Source organism: Rhodnius prolixus, unplaced genomic scaffold (genome assembly GCF_049639745.1).
Source record: "Rhodnius prolixus isolate KJV_2025 unplaced genomic scaffold, Rpr scaffold_7, whole genome shotgun sequence".
Taxonomy (NCBI): Eukaryota; Metazoa; Arthropoda; class Insecta; order Hemiptera; family Reduviidae; genus Rhodnius; species Rhodnius prolixus.
The window spans coordinates 6,939,060-6,962,759 of NW_027411582.1; the positions used below are offsets into that span (position 1 = coordinate 6,939,060).

The window sequence follows — 23,700 nt, forward strand, 5'->3', positions numbered from 1 at the left end:
AAGTCATAAATAAATATAATGTACGTTTGATTTTTAAAAATACCGAATAGAATTTCCTATAAATGTGTTTGTAGTGAAAAATTAAAAATTAGGTAAGAATTAATTTCCAGCAAGTAAAAACCAGTAGGAAAAATGAGCGTATACAACTGACATTTCATTTACTAACTCTTAGATCGTGATGGTTACTAAATGGCTAGCTTAAAGCTACCATAGGTCAGGGCGTGGTCTATAATTCCCATATAAGTTAGTAGAAGGAAAGTTTTAAATATCACTAATTATCATTTAGGGCAGCGTTTCCCAACCAGTGGTACGCGAGTTGCTGGTTGGTATTATCGAAAAATAATCAATAAGGGCAGACTTAAAAAATTAAATCATAAAAGTACTACGAGGGTCGTTTGAAAAGTCCGTGCAAAGTCAGAGAGATAGCACCACTGGCGCGTATCGAGGTTATGTTTAGTTAGTAGCATCTCTTGGAAGAACACACACCAAGTTTCAGCCAGATCGGTCTATTTCTTTGTGTTTGGCATTCGTTTGAATCGAGGAAGTCGAGTGATTTTCAAAAATGGACGAAAAAGAATTTCGTGAGTTGATTAAACACTACTTTATGAAAGGCAAAACGCCTTCAGGAGACTAAAGAGAAGCTTGATAAACATTATGGTGACTCTGCACCTTCGATTAGAACAGTTTATAAGTGGTTTCAAAATTTTCGGAGTGGCCATATGGGCACAAGTGACGCTGAACGTTCTGGACGCCCTGTTGAGGTTACTACTCCAGAAATCATTGATAAAATCCATGATATGGTGATGGATGACAGAAGAGTGAAGGTGCGTGAGATTGCTAGGTGCTGTGTGCATCTCGAATGAACGGGTACATAATATTTTGCATCAACATTTGGACATGACAAAGCTATCCGCAAGATGGGTGCCGCGATTGCTCACGCTTGACCCAAAAACGAAATCGTGTGAAGTGTTGCAAGGACGGTTTGCAGCTGTTCCAGAAGAATCCGCAGGACTTTAAGCGTCGTTTCGTCATTGTGGATGAAACATGGATACATCACTACACTCCTGAGACCAAAGAACAATCTAAACAATGGGTTACCAAGGGGGAATCTGCGCCAAAAAAGGTGAAGACCGTTCCTTCGGCCGGAAAGATTATGGCGACTATCTTTTGGGATTCGCAAGGAATAATCCTCATCGACTATCTGGAAAAGGGTAAAACTATTACAGGTGCATATTATTCATCGTTATTGGACCGTTTGAAAACCGAGCTGCAAGAAAAACGCCCACGATTGGCCCACAAAAAAGTCCTTTTCCATCACGACAACGCACCAGCTCACACCTCAGCAGTTGTGGTCGCAAAATTAATGGAAATAGGGTTCCAACTCGTTTCACATCCCCCCTATTCTCCAGACTTGGCTCCCTCGGACTACTATTTGTTCCCCAATATGAAGAAATGGCTGGCGGGAAAAAGATTTTATTCAAACGAGGAGGTGATTGCAGAAACGAATGGCTATTTTTCAGACTTGGACAAATCCTATTATTCGGAAGGGATCAACAAACTAGAGCAGCGTTGGACGAAGTGTATAAGCCTAAAAGGAGACTATGTTGAAAAATAAAAAAGGTTTACCCCAAAAAATTAAATAGTTTTTATTTTTGCACGGAGTTTTCAAACGACCCTCGTATTACTTATATTACTTATTCTCTAACCTAGGTTAGTTTTGGAGCAAATCTACTGCAGATAACTTTCTTTTGCTCCAAACAGAAAAGATGACGCAATCAATCAAACATGATTTAACTCAGTTGTGAGGCGTGCGCTGCAGACAACAGAAGGTGTACGTATGTGCTTTTTCCCCCCTTTTCAAGACACAAAATGCCACTTAAAAGCTCAAAAACAAAAAATCTGTTCGACTAATGTACTTAATATGTACTCAAGTTTTACTGAAAATTATGATTTTGGTGCAAAAAAGAGTTAGCTGCAAAATAACCTTTTGCTTATAGCAAGCTTAAAAAAAATGCCCTATAAAGTTCAAATTGAGCCCCAAATGGCCCCATCACAATATATTAACTAATCCTTACAGCAGACACAACATAAGGAATACATCATAAAGCATATTTAGTTTTTTGTCCCTACTTAAAATTTAAAAAAAAACTGTAGATAACTCCTTTTTTGCACCAAGCTCTTCAATTAAAATTAGGAAAAGTTACAGGAGACCAGAACACGATACAAGGCAAGGAATCTCCAAAATTTCTACAAAAAAACAGGAAATACAACCTTACTGTAAGGATTTCAGGGGTTATTGAATGCATGTTAATGAATCCCTAACTTTTTTAAAGCACTTCTAGGGATTAAAATCAGGGATTGGGCTTCCCTTTTTAAGAGTCACTTAAGAGAAATCTGGAAGCTGTGACCAGTTCAGTTGATTTTCGATAAATCTCTACTTTATAATAATTAAATCTCAATAATTGTTATTAATAGTAACCGACTTATCCAATTATTACAACAGAAATTATAACTAAATATTAACTAAGAATTATTAAACACTAATTAAAGCAAATAAACTAATCCCGAATCCAGAATTGCAGGTTATGTAACCAACAATAAGGAGGTGGGAAATTAATTATATCGTATGATTTTATTAGTAAATTAATGTAAATAAACTGTTATTATTAATTAATAATATCATTTCAAATAGTTTTATCTAGCGTTAAGTTATGGTAGTAAAAGAAATGGTTTGAATTGGACTAAATTTTCTTTTACCCGCAGTTTACGTAATTAATTTACTTGAAACTAAAAAAAAAAAAAAAATTGTACACCATGACGTTAATGTTCCTGTTAAAGGAAACGAAACGTCGCAGTTTTCCGAGTTAAAAAAAAAAAACACTTAAGTTCCGGTACTCAGGAAAAATAAAAGAAGCTTTAAACCAAAACGATGAAACATAATACGTCTTTTACTTCTGCCGAGCTCGATATTTTTGAAATTCGGAATTAAGAAAATTTATAAAAAGTATTAATCTAAGTGGTAGAATTGTAAGAAAAATACTGAAATGGTATCGTAGAGGAGTAGCTGCTTAAGTAGTGCACCCCCAACTCTTTTAGAAAACCGCAACTACTTCATTTTTCATTACCAACATATCGGGGGCTTGATTGATTGCCTTCGTCTGGGCAAGTAAACCAAAAAATGGACTTACACACCAATAGACACGAGAACTTAACATGCTTGAAATGATAAACATTAAAGAAAATCCAAATCTATTAATTTCTTGAGTTGAGTGTAGCAACTTAAAAAAAATTCTCTAAATTTATAAAAAAAAATGGCAAAGATAAGAATCTTAAATGTACTTACATCTTACAACAATAAGAAATCACTAAATATTTGTACGCACTTCAAATTATTTTCTAAAAAAAAATCACCTATAAACGTTTTAGATGCACACATGAACTGGATCGACTGATAGATTTCAACTAAGTTTATTGGAGCTTGGAAGTTTTCGTTGTTTTGTTTAAAGTTCAAAGTCCTTATTTTGAAAACTTTACAGAACTGTATTTGTAATACATAAAATTACACAAGTGATGTATATTTTGATGTCATTGGGTAAACTAAAATTTGGTTATTTAATTTTATTACATCATTTATTTATCTATTTGATAGTTCTTCTTTTTTTTTATTTCACTTAAGGAAACTGCGTTCAATTCTATTTTTCAAGATTAGGCCAACATCCGTTAAAATATCCGTTTTGAGGTGCCTACGATTCCGAAAAACGGTTTTTGAGTGGTCCTTATGTTAGTGTGAAGAAAATTATTTGTTTAAAAGCAAAAAAAAAAAAACTAGCCGGAAGCTGAAACCGTATATTTTGATTGGATCTTACCAGAAATTAAGTTATCAAATCCCAAAACCGGAAATACCCCATTTTTTAAAATAGATTTTTGTTTACTTTTTCTCAAAAATGACTCCCAAAAATTTTCTTGTACATTTGGTAATACAGATTTAACTTATGATTGTTTATTTAAAAAGGTTCCCCTTTCAGGAAAATTCCATTTTGAGTTTAAAGGAAATTCCAACAAATTTCGGTACCCTCAAAGTATGATTTTCTTTTTTTTTGTGGATTCAAAATATTTATATGTAACTTAGCGTCACGATGAACACGAGTTTTGTTCGCTAATTCTTAATTAGTTGCATACATGAAACGAATGTTTGGAGTTGTGTTTATTATTTTTTTCTTTTGGTGTTGTTAGGCTGGCGGACAAACAAAAAGGTTGTGCATGTGGGAAAGAAAACTATTAAGAAGGATTTTCGTACCTGTAAGGACGCAGGATGGCTATAGAATCAGGACGAGTCGAGAAGTCTTTGGTACTGTTCGGTGAGCCTGATATAGTAGCCACTATAAAGTCTGGTAGACAACGATGGCTGGGATATTAGCACCGAATGGAGGAGACGAGAGAGGTCCCAGGAAAGCACTGAATGGACACCCTGATGGGAAAAGGACGAGAGGTAGGCCTCGACTTGGATGGTTGACCGACTTGCAGGAAGATTTGGAGACCATTGGTCAGCAGTGTTGGAGAACGTCGGCAAGAGATAGAGATAGGTGGCTGAGGCTCGGGTCCTTCATGGACCGTTATAGCCCTCGAGTAAGTAAGTAAGTTGTTAGGCTGGGGTACCCGCAGGAACGCCAAGATCCCCTCTCTTCATATTTCTGGAAGAGATGTTTTGATAACTATCAGATCTCATGGTATTACTCTCTGAACATAGTTTACAATTTTAAACAATCCTAACTAACTTACTATAATCGTTCTTGAAGACATACTTTTATATTTCTATAGATTTACTCAATCAAAATTGATAAAATAAAATTTAATTCCATTAATAATCCAAATGGGTTATAAATAAAATTGACTGTGTTAAATTTTATGAAGTCGGTAACTTGTAAACAGAAAGGTAATCAAAGGGATACGGAAGTACAGTTCGCCCCAAGGAAATAAAACAAGTTGGATGTTATTGAGTTTCTCTGTTTATACCCATTTCCTTTTTCCTGCGCAAATAATGCGAAAGGAAATTTAATTACACTCTCTATTTTATTACAGCGGATGTTTTCTGGTTATTTATTTTCATTCTAGTCATTTGAGAAAATTTTTGGAAAACTTATTTTATCCTTTTCTAACTGTAAGTTATTAGAATCGCTCTAATTTTCGAATTTCCGTTTTAACCCTCAAACCACAAGATGAATTTTCTTGATACGAACACTAAGGTAGGGGTCGGATCCGACCCGATACTATATTTTCTTGCTTACAGTGAAAAACTCAAATATAACTCAAAATAACACATTTATTTCTATATAAAATGTATAAATTTTTTAATAAATTGGGTAATTTTATGGCATTAGTCTATTTAGAATGGACTAATAAGTGAAGAAATGAACTTGAAAAAGGTACTTTGTCTCAATAAAAAGTAAAACAGTTTACAAAAAGGTTGAATGAAAATTAAAGTAAAATAGTGGTGTGGTAACAAAATTATCGCATTGTTAAGGAAAAAAATCATTTGATTGTTCGCCATTATCAGTGGGAACAAGTAGGACATATTTTCCAATCGTAAGGAGTAATTCCTTTGGAAAACGCTCGTTTTTCAGTCTTCTTTCTTCTAGAGGAAGCGTCAAGGCAAACGCAAGATTCTTGAGAAACGTCGAACGTGCATATCTCCAGAGTAACTTTCATCATTTTTGTCCCACTTGTGCAGGACAAAACGTATAACGTTAATACCAAGGTCGGGTCGGATCCGACCCAGAATCTGACTTACTGAAAGAAATACAAACCTAGAGAACGGAGAGAAGACCCTTACCGAATCGGCGGAAACAGTGTGGCCTCTTCCTAAGGACTCACAGAAAGGGTATACCAAATCTAATCGCTAAGAGTTAATTGTGGGGGGGAACAATGGAAATTTGTTTTCGCCTCGGGTCGGATCCGACCCGTATCTTGTGGTTTGAGGGTTAATCATAAAATTTTTAGTCATAATGATGAATGAGGGAGGATTTACTCATTTTTGCAATAAGAGGATCTACGTCACTAAAGTAATTATTTGATTTTTCCAGACAAATTTTTTGTTTTTACTTTAAGTAGATTTTTAGTGTGGATCACAAACCATGATGTATTCAGTTTTTCCAAACCAAATAACTTTTTTTAAAATGAATTCTGAGCATTAATTCTAATGAATGTCTAACTTACTATTAATACAACTTCTGCTTCCCTTTTTTAAGAGTTTCGAACTGTGTTGTTAGCTGCAGGTCCACGAACAAACTTGTTGTCTTTTTTTTTTTTTAATTTTTAATTACCAAATGTTTGGAAGGTCAGCTGTTAATGGTTGGAAAACGTACTTTGAGTGGAGGTTTCACTGTGTTAAGGTTAACATCACTGTGCAACAGCGATCTGCCATCTAGATCATGTTTCGAGTTTTTTTGATTATGTATTTCTTTTATGTTCTTTTATCTAAATTCCATTTAATGGATATTATTATTCAAAGATTTAAAAAACAGGAAATGAAGTTGAAAGAAACCATAACCTGAATCTATTACCTAAACTAGAACACCGAACTAAAGTGAGAAATATCCTTTTATGATTGGCTACTAAAATATTTCTTCCATTTTTTTTTTGTAAATACTTTTGTGTGTGTGTGTGTGTGTGTAAAGTGAAAAAAAAAGATAAAACGGAATTTTTGCCAAATAATTGGTAACTGGAGGTAGAGCTAGGGTATTTTTTTGTATAAGTAATGAGAGAGTTGACCTGCAGTTCAAAGGTTGTGAAGAGAGGTTCACTGCGCGGGCTGCAGACAAAGCCAGAGATTGGAAAGAGAGGGACTGACTGTCTCTCACTCTCACAACCGTGTTCTCTTGCCAATAAAAAAGAGACGGCGGAAAACAAATATAAGCACCAGGGAGCGTTTTAAAGCTTAAAGCACCAAAGAGAAAAACATTTTTTTTCTCTCTCTTAAAACTTGGAAAATTGGGCAAATAATTTTGAGTTAAGAGTTTTAGCCCCCCCCAAAAAATGTCACTTTCATCGACTAGTTAGATACAACTAGAGTAAACAAATCAACGGAACAGTAGACTGTGAAAACGAACACACTTTGATAATACAGTCGAACCTCGCTTAACGAGCATAATTCGTTCCAGAACCTTACTCGTTAAGCGAAATACTCGTTAAGCGAAACAATTTTTTCCATATAAATTAAAATAAAAGGGGATAATTGCTAGATCAGCCACACTTACACCATTTTCTCGTTTCTCAATGATTTTACGTTTCAATTCTAACGTTATTTTAATTCTTTTCGAAACCATTTTGTTAGAGGGATAACAAAATAAACACAATAATATTTAAACACAAATGTCACTATAAGAACTTCCCCTATACACCACTCATTCGGTGAAGTTCGGTTTCGACTGTATCAATGCATTAGATACGTGGAGAATATGAAACGCATATGCGTAAACAGGAATGACTAATCGAAGAATGCGCAGTTTTCGATGAGTCAGCGAAAACTGCGCAGTCAGCGAAATTTCATTAGAAAACTATCGTTATGCGAAACATCGCTCGCTATAAGAATCAATTTGTTTTACTCGTTATGCGAATTACTCGTTAAGAGAGGTGCTCGTTATGCGAGGTTCCACTGTAATTCCTTAACGTTCCAAGCTAATTTGTGGAGGACATAGCAATTTTAAGAAGGCGGCATCCTAAAGTTAAAGAATAGGTCATTTTTGGTATTTTTGAAAAAATATTAGGCTGGCTCCAAGGATGGAGCCAGCCTAAAGGGCGGTTACACCACTGAGGCAATAAGGGCAAGCCAAAATACCAAATTTAGAATAGAAAAAAAAAAAAAAAATTAGGTATTTCCTTTAAATAAAATATATATGTATATAAAAAGGAAATACAAATAGTTGATCACCAAGAGAGTCAAGACAGAGCCGGAAATACCCATCTACATTGATTTGCAGGAGAGATTCATCAACAAGAGCCCCCGCGATACAGCCAGCCAGTACTGTTTGCTGGTCTGGATTTTGTCCGGAAGGTGGTTCGGGCCCGAAACACGACGGTAGTATTGGGTATTGAACTAAATTAGATTTTGACCCTACCATATTGGAAATCTCCAAGGGAAATAGGAAAAGGACCCCCCCCCCGCCGCCAAACCCCTTTTCCCCCCGTATAGTTGTATACACATCGTTCTGTATGCATGTATGTACGTGCAATGTGGTCTCGACCTAAAACCCAATTCTATTCCGCCGCTGTGAGCCCTGTACGCACTCGTAGACACATGCTTGATGTTTCTCTCACCCTAATATGATGTCGTATTGACAAACATTATAATCAACGATCATTGTAATCGATTAAAAGTAATTTAATTAAATTATAACTTCCTATTATAATAAAGGGAATGGCAGGGAGTAAAAATAAAAAACCAAAAAAACTGTTTCAGGAACTCTGCTGACAATAGAAGAAATAAATTGTTGGTGACACTTAAATTTTTACCATTTCAAAATTCGGTACACACCGGAAGTACTCTGAAATTCTCGTGAGTCAAAAACATCCGCTATAAACCCTCAAAAAGTTGTTTTCTTACTTCAATTAGTGAACTACCAAAAAATAATGGTTTTGTTCCCCTAATTCAACGCGCAATTGGCTGTTTTCTTTAGAGGAACCGTTGTCTATTTATAGAAAGCTTATTGCCTGGAACGCAGTACTGAAATAAGCAGAATTAAGAGTCTGTTTTCTCGGGCAGAAGCCTGAACTATTTGATACCAAACGCGTTGTATGTTCGTGTAGAGAATTCGTTTCAAATTGAGAAACTTGCAAGAACAATGCAAGATCTTCGCACAAAATTCGTCAACATATACGCAAAGGGATAGAAGAGTGAGGGCTTTGTCCAGGTAGAACGAGCTGGTGAACCTTAATAGATGAAAACAGAGAACTTACCTGTAGATGCTTCGAGTGAACGTATCGAACTTCATCCTCCAATCGCATCTGACTTTGTATCTCCTCGTAGAGATTCTCCTGTGTACCATATCTTGTCATATAGGTATGCCTGGAAGAGCCTTTACACATACCAGACGGTCCTGGCACCGGTGATGCTCCGCCCGGCCGGCCGGAAGGTCCCGGCTGTGGAGAACCACTACTTCCTGCACCGGCCACCGCACTTCCTCCTGTACTTGCGCCGCTGCCGCTACCACCAGCAGCACCGCTTCCTCCAATCATTACCGTCCTTCCTAGAGTACTGTTACAGCCACCGCCTCCTCCTCCGCCGCCGGGTACGCCTCCGGCTACTTTACCCTCGTAGTAGGCGTAAGAGTATTCGTCCGGAGGAAATGGTGGCGGTGAGGGAAACCTGAGGAAGGCTTGACGTCTTGTTGTCCCTCCCACCAGGCAGCCCTCATTCTCCATTACCTGTAAACATACACACACACATACATCAGTTTAAGGGCCATTAGAAAGCATTACAATAAGGGTCCAATTAATAGCAGTAACAAGAAAGCTCAAGAACCTAAATTCCTCCAATATAAACCCAATAATTTAACAACTGCTAATTGAGTTGGCCTCCAAGCTTCCAACGCTTCAGCCAAAGTCTAGGATTTCCTGGGATGTGAGGAAATATCAAGCTGTACGATAAGAGGATTTCTGCGGAACTGAATTTGACGTTTTTTTTACATTTTTTTATTCATTTATTTTGCAACTGTATGTAGTACAATAAGCAAAAGAGATGAATGATAAGGGATGGCACAAATGCACATGCACGCATATATATATATATATATCCATCATGCATGTGCGCTAAGAGGCGTGATTGGAGTGAACGACGACCATCCAGTGATGGAAGCCGTTAGTTCGCCAGATTGGCAAGCTTACACAGCATCCATACTAGGAGGTCGGCGTTGTGTTGAGATGGTCGCGTGGCCACCGCCGCTTTAGTCTGCGTTGAGGATTAGAAGGAAGTGTTGTGGTAGACATGTTGTGGATCAGAGGGTTGTAGTGAATGTGTAGATTTGAATGGAGTTTTGTGTAGCGAGATTGTGCTATTTCAGAAACGAGAGGAATATTGAGTGTATAGTACGTATGATTGGAGACGTAGAAGAGAGCGTTAACTAATGTTCTGAGAATTTTAGACTGTAAGGTTTTGAAGTCGGTTGAGGTTCGATTTTTTGGCGCTTCCGTAGAGCTGTATTCCTTACGTCCATATTAGTAGAGCGGTATATAGTGTTCGTTTGTATGTCAGGGTCAGTTTTGATCGTTTGTCGAGTAGCCTTTTCAACATTTGATACCTCAGATTGAGTCTTGTGTGAGGGTTCCACGTCAGTCGTCTTCAGCTAAACTCTAGAATTTCCTGGGATGTGAGGAAATGTCAAGCTGTACGATAATTGAATTTGACGGAAGTAAAAAAATAATAATTGAAAAAGTATTTTTCAACTTATAAACAACAGGTTTTTTTTTGACTAATCATAGGTTTCGCTTAGGATTTTTGCTATCAAAATCTCTGCGCAGGATATGAGTGCAGAGGATAGCAGATCTACAGTTTTTTTTTGGGGGGGGGGATAATTCGTCTCAGGACAGTTATGAGCTGAAACAAGGATGGTGTTCAACGTCCCTTTTCTATGAAATGTCTGATTCAAGAAACAGAATAATGGGTAGACTAACAAGATTTTTTTTTTTTTTTTTTGGAATTCCAAGAGTAAATAAAACCAAAAATCGAGATTTAGAGGAAGAGAAAGTCGAGCGAGTGTACATCCGTTTATTTGTTTCTCCTTTCCGCTAATAAAATGTTCATGTTAAAGGGGGCGGGCCCCGGCCTACATAAATATCCAATTAGAGGTCGAGTAGAGAGACCAAGTTCCAGAGGTTTAGCAAGAGGTTATAATGAACCTTCTAAAAGATTTATGTACAAATATAATTTGTGAGGAACATAATAATAATAATAATAATAAAGGTTCATCTTATTTCATTATATATTAATACACTATATAACGAACTCCAAAATGAAGATTGTGGTCGGGGCCCTGCGGTTCTCAGCACTAGGGAGAGGGGAGCTGACAGATTAAAAAACAAAAAACAAACATGCATAGACATGCATTATTATATTATCCGTTCTGAAAATATTAAACCCTATTAACTTTTCTTTATTATGGCAGTTTGCTGGGTAGGTTTTTTTTTGGCATACCCATATCTTGTGGTTGATTGATTCCTTGAATCAAGTTCCTATCCAAAATATCGCTTCTTGATGGGTTTTGCATTATATAGGATAATGTATCAAAGTACTTATTTATTTTTTTTTTAGCTGACTCATGAACAATGTTCTTAATGTATACCAATCAGTTTCGTGGCGTCGAAACCTTCAGAAAAACAGTTTATTGTATCGCACCGCCTAACATACTTTACTACAAATTTCTCATATTAACCATTAAATAAAATCCAAGGCCTAGACCAGGGGAATCGAACCCACTAAAACAACAATACATCTTAGCTTTGCGGGTCTAGCCTATTACCGCCTAACATACTTTACTACAAATTTCTCATATTAACCATTAATTAAAATCAAGGCCTAGACCAGAGAATCGAACCCACTAAACCAACAATACATCTTAGCTTTGCGGGTCTATCCTATAACCGCTCGGCTACCTGAGCGGCGCCTGAGACGGCTTGTACTGAGTGTGAACCTACTTTAACTGGATTGATCAACGAATGGAGTTTAATAAAAAGTCGAATTCAGTGCGACCAAAAAGAATTATTGGTAATCGATAAAATGCTAGTGTTTGAGCCATAGAATATACGGTTTAATGGGGTAAGTGCGGGTGAGTTCGTGAGTTGATGATGAACTCTCGAGCCTTGCTAAGCTATACCCAATCGGGATTCCAGTCGCAGCATCCTCCCCCCCTGATGGATGAGCTCTTTCGAGCTGTGGTCAGGTCCAAAATGTTGATTCAGCGCTCGTTCTGGGTTTCTAAGTGAGATGGCAGTTTCTCGCGAACTGATCTCAGATTAGATCGCTTAGCCTCTTAAAATGAGTCTCAATTGTCTAATCATTATCGTAGTGTACAAGAAAACGGTAGATGAAATGCCCGTGTGTGGAGATTATTTTAGGTTCTTAAGAGAGTTTTAGGCTGCCTGGGTCGTTTGGATTTCAACTCGATATTAATCATTAAGATATAAGTAAAAACAATTCGATCTAAATAGAGCTAAAAAAAATCGAAAAAGTACGAGAAAATTTTATGACCACAGTAAGTAAGCGAAAAGATATTACCTAAAATTGTCCATAAATAAGAGAATGACGTATCTAAACATTTTACTCGTACAAACATATACCTCTATCTCAAGTTGTGTTACAAATCGATTTGAAACTAAATCACAATGAGAAAATAGGCGCTACATAGACCACAATAAATTCACCTAGTTGCTCCAATGCTGGTTTGATAATACTCTTAGCTTGGAGTGCTCAGAAGAATAAAACTAACAATACTCAACGATAAACACATCGGACCAACTATACCACACCACTGGCCAACAACACAACAGTCCATTTACGAAATTGGACTGGTGCAAATGGGATGCTGAACTAGCTAAAGAACACTCTATCAGTGAAAACCCTAAATACAGAACCTCACCAATCTTATGAGATCATATACCCTCACCCAAACTACCCGTTCCCCCACTCTAAGCAGTGAGCATGTGTAAACTATGGAGTTTAGTTCGATTAATCGAATTAAATGTTTAGTAAAAAAGGGATTCTTATTTAAAAGAGGAATAAAATGGGGAAGCGAGAAAAAGGAAGATTGATGAACGGGATGAACATGTGTGAGATCCTGGAATTAATGGGTATAAGCACCTCCTGGGTGGGTGCGATGGGTTCTCGCTTCTTCATCCATCAACCTACCACCCGTGGGTTCGGAAATTACTTACAATCTCTTCCCTAGCTGGATATCCCCCACACCACAATTTGGTGAATACTTGTAATGATATTTGCGTCTAGTTCTTCCCAAAAGCGGGGCTATAAAACATTCAACGCGGTTTTCCGGTTCTAAATTAGGCGACAGGTATGGGGGGGTCGGAGGAAATCCTTTCCGTTGGGGGTATTTTATAAACAAAAGAACTCTTCCTTGTAAAGAGGCTAATGAGCTCCTAAGTCCATAGGCAATCTGGGCCCCAATAGGACAATAAGAAGAAATCTTCTACGCTTTTTGGAATCATCCACCAACAATTGGTAAATACCCAGATTACCAAATACGAGTATTCTTTGAATGATGTCTTGGGGCAGACCTTTTTTTGAAAATATATTGATCCCTACCCAACCACAAATGCCTCAGAGAATCTGCAGGCACAGCTTTTTCGGGTTCCCCTTTCTCAGTCGACAACGCTCCATGAGAAAAATCTCAGACCAAAAGAAATGTACCACACGAGTTTTCCAGTAGTAAGCCTAGCAAAAAATGTTCACCTATCTACAGAACTGAGCTGGCTACTCCAAAGCTCAATTGTACTTCTCCTACAGGAGACCTGTCGTTTATAGAGTCTCCCGAAAAGGGAGTCATGTACTAACATTGCTTGTGAGGTAAAGCACAACTTATTTCTTTCCACGCTAACTCTTTCACGAAAGCTTTCAACTCTTACGAAACTTTACGAAAATTAGCACCTTCACGAAGACTTGAACAGGACCCACAACAAGTGATCTAGAGATCCCAAATATTTCCAGTCAAAGTTAAACAGGACAAAATCTTTCCTTAAGAAGCTAATTCCAAGCAAGCTTAAAGAAATGGGAATTTATTATTAAAGTCAATTTGTTATAATTTCATTAATTACGGCTTTCGAAAGAAGTCCTCCTTTTCACCAGACATTTTAAAATTTAAATATTATTATTACACCATATTTTTTTGATTATTATTAAAATGAGAAACAATTAAGAAAGAATTAACCTGCAGCAGCAGGTTAATTATAATCTTGAAAAGAAAAAAACAGTCTAGTGACGTATCACGCCCTTTTCTTAATTCTTTGTATTTTTTTTCTATTCCCTCCTTAGCTTCAAGTTAAGTTGAAAATCTCATTAATAGACATAATTAAAAAGTTTGCTAGCCTCAGGAGAGTTGTGAAGTTCAGGTGTTGTACTACGGCTGCTGTTGCTGTAGCTGAGGGGCTTTATCCCTCTACGCAAAAGTACAAGAGTAAACCTAAAGTACAAAAACCCTTTTGTAGCTGCCAGCCACCTACTAGTAAGCATAAAGTCCAAACTTATTAGTGTCAGGCTTCATTTGTGCTGTTGAAAGTTGTTAATGTTGATTCTTTTGTATACTTTATTCTCCATAACACTGTGTTTCCGTTTTCTTTCTTTTTTTTTTAAAAAAAAGGCTTTTTCATAAAAACATTTTATTTTAATCACACATAATTACTTTTACCAAAAAAAGTCCCGAATTCTGAAACTTATGGGATAATAGAACTATCCAACTTAGATGATTATCTGGCCAGGAATGGAGCTAACACTCCTTTCATCGGTCCAGAGCCTGTCCTGGGGATCACCAGGGGTTCGGTTCGTGCGGCTCTCAGAGATTGGATCTGGAGGGAGCATGAAAAGGACTGGGTGATGTGTCCTGGGGTTAAACACAGCAAGACCTTGATTCCTTGGCTGTGTAAGCAAAGATCCAAAAAGACCCTGTGTTTGGGCAGAAATCAGATTACTCTGATTACAGGCCTATTCACGGGGCACGGTAGGTTTAAAAAGCATCTGTGCAGGATGGGGCTTATCAGCTCGGAGCCGCTGTGCAGATTATGTCAGGAAGAGGAGGAAACGGCCTCTCACCTGTTGTTCGATTGCGTTGCAATCGAACGTTTGCGCTATGAAACCTTTGGAACGTTGAGGCCGAAGGAGATAGTAGCGCAAAAAGAACTAGTAGGGAAGGTCCTAAACCTCTTTAGGAGGGGAGGGTTCGCTTACTAGAACTAAGAAGGGGCTGGCACAATAAGTCTTTTGTGGCTGCAGTGCCATGGGGCATAGGTCCCGTCCCGTCTACCATCTTATCTTATCTTATCTTAGATGGTTACCTTTTTTTAAAAAAAAACTGGATCCATTAATGGAGCCATTATTTACAAAACCTGGACCCACAAAAGACAGTGAGAAACCTTAGGATAGAGAGAGCCACTTGCGTCAGTTTATTCCAAATAAAATTTCCCTCGAAAATCCCAAACTTAGGAGACCATACTCAATGATTACCAAAATATACTGTAAATAAAACTGTACATTACACTGAAATGAAAAAAAAAAAAAAAAAAAAAACTTACAGGAAAGCCTGATCACAGTCTCTCCACAAGGTACTAAGCACTTCTAAGGAGCTACTTTCAGGGAATACTCAAAAAGAAGGAAGTAAAGGGCGAATTTTCCGGAAGGGAAATTTTGCTCCGAACTTGAGGAATTTCAGCAATAATTTTAAATCCACCTTAATAATACTTGAAGAAGACACATAGGACCGTACATTACACTAAATTGGCCATTTTGTAGAAAACCATTTCCACTCTTTCAGGGGTGCCTTAAAATCGAATTTTGAAACTTTTTGATCTATTAATTCAAATATAAGGAAAATCGTAGAAGACGTTTTCGAGAAAATGTTTTTAAAAAACTAATTACAGTGGTACTTCCGGTTTTGACCCCATACTTTACTGTCGGTCGAAATAATTGCAAATTGCCGGTTTCAATGGATTTTCTAGCTCAAGAGACCTCACGGATATTTACGGTGTAATCTCAAAATCCAAAATCAGCACGTTAACAGAGAGACAAAGTAAAAGAAAAGGAGAGAGAAAATAAAGGAAATTGAAACGACTTTTAATTTCTTCCTTTCAAAAAGATGAGCGGAAGGAAATTGATTAAAAACTTGGGCACTTCCTGGTTGACGTGAAAAAAAAAACTTGTAAAAAAACCGGATGAAAACATTAATAAAAACAGCCACGAATTAGATGCTGAGCTCAAACACTAAACCAAAAATCTTTTCCGGTATTTCTCATTGCTTTCAAGACAGCTTCTTTTTTTTTTCCTTTTCGTTTTGTATAAATCCCCAAGATAAATGATAATGTTCATGTCACTGAATAGATCGCGGATGGTAGTGGAAGGCTAATTCATCATGGACGAGCCACTCTTACCGCGTCGACCCTCTTCTTCTTCTTCTTCTTTTGCTGTAGCAGAAGATGAGGAAGAAGGAAAACAGTGTCATCACCATCTAAGAAGAAGAAGAAGACATTCAACCCTGGCTCAGAAAAGAAACCTAGCATAAAAGAAGAAGGAAGTGATATCCTTCTTATTGACAGATGGGCCACACTTACCCCACCACTACACCTGCCTCTTCTCTCCACAAAAACTTAAAAAAGATCCCCTTTACACGTCAGCTCATCAAGAGGGTGTACTTTTCACCGTTTTCCTTGTGGACCACCGAACAAGAATGAACCTATATACTGCAATCTTTTCTCTCTCTTTTCAATGGTAAAGCTCTCGGGCGGTTATTAAGAGGCCGAGGAGGTTTCTTCTAAGAAGAGAAGAAGTTGCAATGAAATAAGACTTATCGCCACAGTGTTTCTACTAACTTGCCGCCTCCAACCACCATCATCAGGTCATCAAAGTACTTTCTAGCCCCAGTCATCTTGTCATTTACTTAATCATTCCATTTATCTTGTAGAACTCCACTTCTGCATTCATCCTGATACTCATTTATTCATAACTATCATGTTCATTTATTCATCCTACTTAAATGAATAAAACATCGAAACTTTATTTAAATAAATTACCTGTTAACTTCCTCTTTAAAGTGAAGAGGAAGTCTGGCAATATTGTCCAATTTACAAGAACTTCCGATTCCAAAAAAAGTTTTCAAGAAAAGAGCATGCGTGTAGCGCATAAACTAAGTCAGAATACCAAGCGCAGGAGGCCAAAACTTTATACTTAAGTACCCTCATAGGACCCGACAGGTAAATTAGCAATTTCAACAAGATCCCGGTCTTACGAACGACTTACATTCAGTATGGCCGTACGAATTGAACCACCAAAACGTTCCAATGTCCAGAGAACACAATCCCTTCAATCTGAGCAGTGGAAGCATTCCTCTCGCTGTTTCTTTTTGCCTGCTTCTTGGGACAGCTCTCCCTTCGAATGAGATTACTCCCAATTCATTATAATCACCCAAATTTGACAATTATTACAACAAGTCAGACCCACAGTTAAGATTTGTCTCCAATATAGTTTGAACAATTTACAAAACTTGCTATCATAAAAGGAAATAACCTAACTAAAACCCAGTAATATAGCTTACAGGAAACTACCTACCTGCCCCCACCCGCCCAAGGTGGTGTTCGTAAAATACCGGAAATTAAATTTTACACTTTCAACATTAAACACAATCAAAATACAAAGTTTATCAAAATGGCGACCAAGTAATAATTACAAAGTGGGGCAAAACTTTAACTGTAGAATTGATTATAACCAAAAGATAAACTGTGGTTGCCATTGTTTTCTCAGCTTCTGGACCATTGCCAAATTTATCGTAAACCTGGTTAGTAGGCAAGATTTTCTTTCAAGTAATAATTCCGTTTTCACTTTTTCCGTTTTCCCACAATGTAGTGGGGGCGTGGCAAAAAAAGTCTGGTCTTCAATATATCTTAAAAATAAATTCCATCTAATAATTTACGTAAAATATCATACTTAAGATAACCAAATTGTACGCTCGATCTCGAAACTTCACCGGAAGTATCCATTTTGGGTTCTTCTGAGCTCGAAAACATGGATTTTAGAAAAAAAAAGCCTTTTGAGTGAGTGTTTGAACAAAATATGTCAACACCAAAAAACCGCAAGAAGTTTGAAACTTAGACTGAGCCTTACCAGAGGACCTCACAGCAACCTGGAGATCAAAAGCCCTCCACCGGAAGTAACATTACCCCCTTCGATTTTCCCTTATTTGAATAAACTTTTGCTGGGAAAATTTTGTCGGCGCATTTTGAGATATAACTTAAAATGTTCCAAAAATAAATAAAAAATTATTTCTGGTTATCCAATTGGAAGCAGCTTCATGTCCAGGATTGGAGGATACGCACGCCTCCAATATTACAAGAGATCCATCCTGGCGGAAGTAAAGGAAGTGACAGAAAAAAAAGAAAAGACAGTTTGGTCACGGTATTCAATAATAAAAACTCGGATATCTAAGGTGGATAATAACAAGATGGACCCCATCCTGGGTGGCCCTAGAACTAGATTCAGGAGCCTCTATTGCTCGTCCTGGTTTACAGCCAATCCGCACCTAATCTACCAACACCAATAAAATTAGTCTCACTCTATTCATCCTGAGCGCCCTCCACTTCTATACAGTAACACTTTTTTCTCTTCTTAAAGACGCTCTCTTTACAATGTTCACGTCCGGACAGAATCACGTACAGCTTGTCATTTCTGTGTATGTACAAAACATTTGGTGAACAGTTCACGGTTATATTGTTTGATATAATTAAATTATTATTATTTATTTTTTTTAAATAAAATGACGCGAACAGAAAATAAAATTAGGCGTGAACGATTCTCACCCGGTTCTTAATTCAGCCAATGCAATCTTTTTAAGCGAAATAAAAATCCACAATCAAATAAAATTCGAATAGCGAATAATCAATACAAAGCAAACTGTATCTGTAGGTGCTTATCACTCACTCTCCATTCTTACTTATAAATACATTCGCTTCTCACATTCATCCCACTACTACGATATATACAACTATTTACATACTAACTTACAGCTAATGGATGGATCAGTACTCTATATTCCTGCTAACCTTATAGCTTAACCGAAATTAAAATCACGTAATCCTTCTCTAATCATTTTCTTACATTCAGTCTAATCGGCTATAACTTTTAAATACATTCATACGAGTATTTCATTGCTAGCTCTGCTATCGACTTAAGCACATAAATGTTGGTGGAGAATATAATGTCTTCGTAGCGAAATGGTGCATCTAAATACCTGTATAAGTCGTCAAACATTCGTTTCCTTTCTACTACGTAACATGGACATATCATTATTATATGTTTGAAATCCTCCTCCTCATTGCAATCTACGCAAAGAGGAGAGAGGACCTTTTGTTGATCCTGTGTAGATACGATCCGCACACCGCGTGGTTCGCGCTCTCAGCCTGCTTTTTGTCGTAACAACACATTTATTAGCTGAAGGGTTGATTAGAATAAAAGGTAAAATTACTGGCGAATAAAGCGCCCCGGTAGCCGAGTGGTTATAGATTAGACCAGCAATGCTGAGATGTATTGTTGGTTTAGTAGGTTCGATTCCCAGTCTCTGGGCCTTGGATTTTATTTAATGGTTAATATGAGAAATTTATAGTAAAGTATGTTAGACGGTTATAGGCTAGACCCGCAAAGCTAAGACGTATTGTTGGTTTAGTGGGTTCGATTCCCGGTGTCTAGGCCTCGGAATCTATTTAATGGTTAATATGAGAAATTTACATTAAAGTATGTTTGCTAGTCGCCTCCGTCCACGACACCTAATTTGGACGTAAAGGTGGCCTGAAAAAGTAGGCAATTACTTTACTTTTAAATGACGAATAGTTAAATGAATAACATGAACGCTAACTTAAGTCTAAGAGATAACTGCCATAACCATCTAGGGTACACTAAAATGCAAACTATTTCCCAAAGAGTTGGCTAAACGGAATGGTGAGTAGAGTAACATCGTGAACGCTGCCAGTAAAGTGAATGAGACGCTCAGAGATCTTTGGACAATTCTTCTAGTTCTCAGTCAACCTAGCTTTAACCCTTCAAACCTTTCACAGCCACTTTTTCTTCCATCTTTCTAAATTTACTAATTCTGTTGCACTAAACTCTATCTGAATTTAAAGATTTTTTTTATTTACTTAGAAGTATCTATATAGTTAGTTTGTCTAGCAAACCCTATGTATCTACACTTCTCTAGGTATAACACAGCTCTAGGATCTAAGAGTATACTGATTATAGCAAAGTTTAATGTTCATTTTAAGATCATGATAGCACAATTCAAGCGGAATCATCTGAAATTACCATTTTCAGCTGGTAATGATGAGGAATTATATCGAATATTACAGAATACATTATAAAAATTAAGGAAAAAAGAAATTTCTTTTACATTACCGTAAAAAAGAACAATTTTAAGCTAAAATTTTATTACGAAAACGTTTTTAAATAACAAAAGGATTTATTTTTTAAAAAAAGTGGATAAATAACTAATTTTAATAAATTAATTATTTTTGCCCTAGGTTATTAAAAGATTTTTTAATTTAATTTCGTTACGCGGGTCGAACAAAAATACTGCAATGGCGGCGGGTTGGCTCTCTCTAAAATAGTCGATTTTTATTTTATTTTATTTATTTTTTTATAAAATATTTTCTCTAATAAAAATTGCCTAAAAATTTAGGGCGAAGTCTATGCGGTTTTTTTCGTCGTTTAATTACGAAGAGTTTGTACACTTTTTGTCTTTTCCGACTCAGGAGGTTTGTTTCCGGTCAAATATCGATATGGAAAATTTGTCAAGTAATGCAATACTTCAATGTAGTATAATATCGAAGTAAACCAAGTTTTTGGATTTATGCAGTTTTTTATTTTAAATATTTAGTCCACAGGGAAGTGTCTTAGCTCCTCTTCTTTACAAAATCTACACTGCCGACTTACCTTCTAACCTTAATACCTCTATTTACACCTTCGCTGACGACACTGCCATTCTCTCCACACACTCTGACCCTATCCTCGCAGTACGCTCACTACAGTTCCACCTTCACTCAATAGAACCTTGGTTAGAAAACTGGCGAATAAAAATTAACCCAACTAAGTCTAAATAAATACTCGTAGTCTTCACACTCAAACGACAAACTCCACCACCTGTCTTCTTACATCATACACCTAACCCACCAGCCGACAATGTGCGGTACCTTGGAATGTACCTAGACTAAGAGACTTACCTGGAACCCCCATACGAGACTTAAACGTACCGAACTAAACAAACGATACAAACTTCTAGCCGGACTACTCGACAAACGCTCAAAACTCTCACTACAGAACAAACGACGACTCTATACAGCTCTTCTCACACCAATATGGACTTACGGACTCGAACTTTACGGAACAGCTAAAAAATCCAACATCAATAGACTGCAAACACTCCAATCCAAAATACTCCGCCGCATAGTAGACGCTCCATTCTACGAGGGTCGTTTGAAAAGTCCGTGCAAAAATAAAAACTACTTAATTTTTTGGGGTAAACCTTTTTTATTTTTCAACATAGTCTCCTTTTAGGCTTATACACTTCGTCCAACGCTGCTCTAGTTTGTTGATCCCTTCCGAATAATAGGATTTGTCCAAGTCTGAAAAATAGCCATTCTTTTCTGCAATCACCTCCTCGTTTGAATAAAATCTTTTTCCCGCCAGCCATTTCTTCATATTGGGGAACAAATAGTAGTCCGAGGGAGCCAAGTCTGGAGAATAGGGGGGATGTGAAACGAGTTGAAACCCTATTTCCATTAATTTTGCGACCACAACTGCTGAGGTGTGAGCTGGTGCGTTGTCGTGATGGACTTTTTTGTGGGCCAATCGTGGGCGATTTTCTTGCAGCTCGGTTTTCAAATGGTCCAATAACGATGAATAATATGCACCTGTAATAGTTTTACCCTTTTCCAGATAGTCGATGAGGATTATTCCTTGCGAATCCCAAAAGACAGTCGCCATAATCTTTCCGGCCGAAGGAACGGTCTTCGCCTTTTTTGGCGCAGATTCCCCCTTGGTAACCCATTGTTTAGATTGTTCTTTGGTCTCAGGAGTGTAGTGATGTATCCATGTTTCATCCACAGTGACGAAACGACGCTTAAAGTCCTGCGGATTCTTCTGGAACAGCTGCAAACCATCCTTGCGACACTTCACACGATTTCGTATGATCGTATGTTAGCAACCACACAATACATACAGATCTCCAAATTCCACTTATCTCCGAGAACTTGCCAAAATTCGATAAAAAAAATTTCATCAAAAACTCTAACTTCATCGCAACCCTTTAGCTGCAAACTTATCTTCAATTACGCTACCCACCAATCCTCGAAGACGGCTGAGGCGCCGTTGGCCCGGTGACCAACTGGGTGACTAATGGCGGACATCACTGGATGACCGTCATTCACGTCTGACACGCTATTTATTTATACCTATCACATTTACCTATTGTACCCTGTAGGTACAGGTGGAAATTGCAATAAAAGGATAAATAAATAAAAAAATTTAGTAAAAATTCGAGAACACACAAAAAAAAGTTAATTAAAACTTATTTTCTCGAACTCTCTCTCTCAAATTCAGTGCCCCTCATCAGAAAGGGTCATTTCCTGTTAAAACTTAATTCTTAACAGTTTGACAATAAAAGCAATACTTCCGCTTTATGGAACAGAGAAGTAAAAAAAAAGGCGGGGGTAAAATAAAAACTAACGCACCTTCTCTTTCCCGCGCACTGCAGGGATGCTGTGCTCTTTAAACGAGTTCACTTCATGCATACAAATCAGGGTATTTAAATCATTCGGCTAGCCATTGTTTTATTTAAATCTCTCCAACCCACTCTTAAGAAGGCCGTCTTCGTGTTTAATTTCAGCACAATAATCAGTAATTTTAACGGTAGTGCAAAAAGTCAACAACTTGTATGATTGTGTTGACGTGGGGATTTGATCTGTTGATATTTTGGGTTATATTATTTATAGATCAGCTGTAACTGTTAGGGCGGAATTTATAGTTTAAAATACCTAAATTTGAACTCACGGATTCAATAATTAAAACCTATTCCGGACACCCAGGCATTCAACTACTACCTAACGTTTCTACCTTCGGGCGACAAAATAATCCTTTCAATCCAAAATCCACCATATACAATCCGTTCATGCTTCCTTGCACTGATCCAATTTAAACCATCCTCAAAGAACTACTCTTTTTGGCATCTGTGTCGGCCGATTTCGTTAAAAGATATTTCATAAATCGCCGCGTATCCCTCTCTTAGTTCTTTAGTCCACCAACTCTCCTCTCCCTCTCATCCCAGATTTACCTTCCAGGCGATTAAAATGACATTGACCCGTTACTATATAATTGAATAAACAAATATGGAATTATGTAAACATTTTAATAAGGACACTATTATTATTACCATGATTACTATAATTATTATTACTATTATATTATTACTATTATATTATGACAATAGTCTCGCGTTTTCCCCTCTCGATTGATTAGGTCAATTACATAGCTCAGTGTATAGCAAATTTAATCACTGAGTGACTTCTCAATTCAAGTACGTGCATGAATCATGATTGATCATTACGAGTAAATAAAAATTCAACAATCAAGATTGACAAATTATTAAAGCATTAACATGGAAAGCATAAATAATAACCAGCTTTTTGTTAAATTTAAACGAAAAATATACTCGTACATACTATAATAAGTGTTTAAGGTAATTTGTTTAAATTCAATCAAGTAACTGACCTGAAAATGGTTAACTTGTACAATGTGCCGGTAACAAATAGTAATCAGCTATTCTTTTTTCTTCGAGGTGAGGCTTAACGTCCAACTACCAATCAGGTGTCGTGAACGGGGCGGAAGCTCATACTTTACTATAAACCCAATTTTTACTAACAAAGTAAAAAGTAGACATACGCGGGATTCGAACCGGGGAT

At 37.2% G+C, this 23,700-nt stretch overlaps 1 protein-coding gene across 8 annotated transcripts in view; it reads right to left on the bottom strand.

Annotated features, from left to right (window-relative positions):
* Nucleotides 1-23,700, bottom strand: part of LOC141446851 (rho guanine nucleotide exchange factor 10-like) — a 518,303-nt gene that overhangs the window by 42,567 nt on the left and 452,036 nt on the right. For 7 of the 8 annotated variants that reach the window (XM_074113739.1, XM_074113735.1, XM_074113736.1 and 4 more), the window contains one exon: nucleotides 8,953-9,420. In XM_074113739.1, coding sequence (XP_073969840.1) covers nucleotides 8,953-9,417 — 465 coding nt within the window. In that variant the 5' untranslated portion in view covers nucleotides 9,418-9,420. Of the gene's footprint in view, nucleotides 1-3,343; nucleotides 3,484-8,952; nucleotides 9,421-23,700 lie in introns of those variants that run through there. The other variant, XM_074113742.1, reaches the window with a different exon arrangement.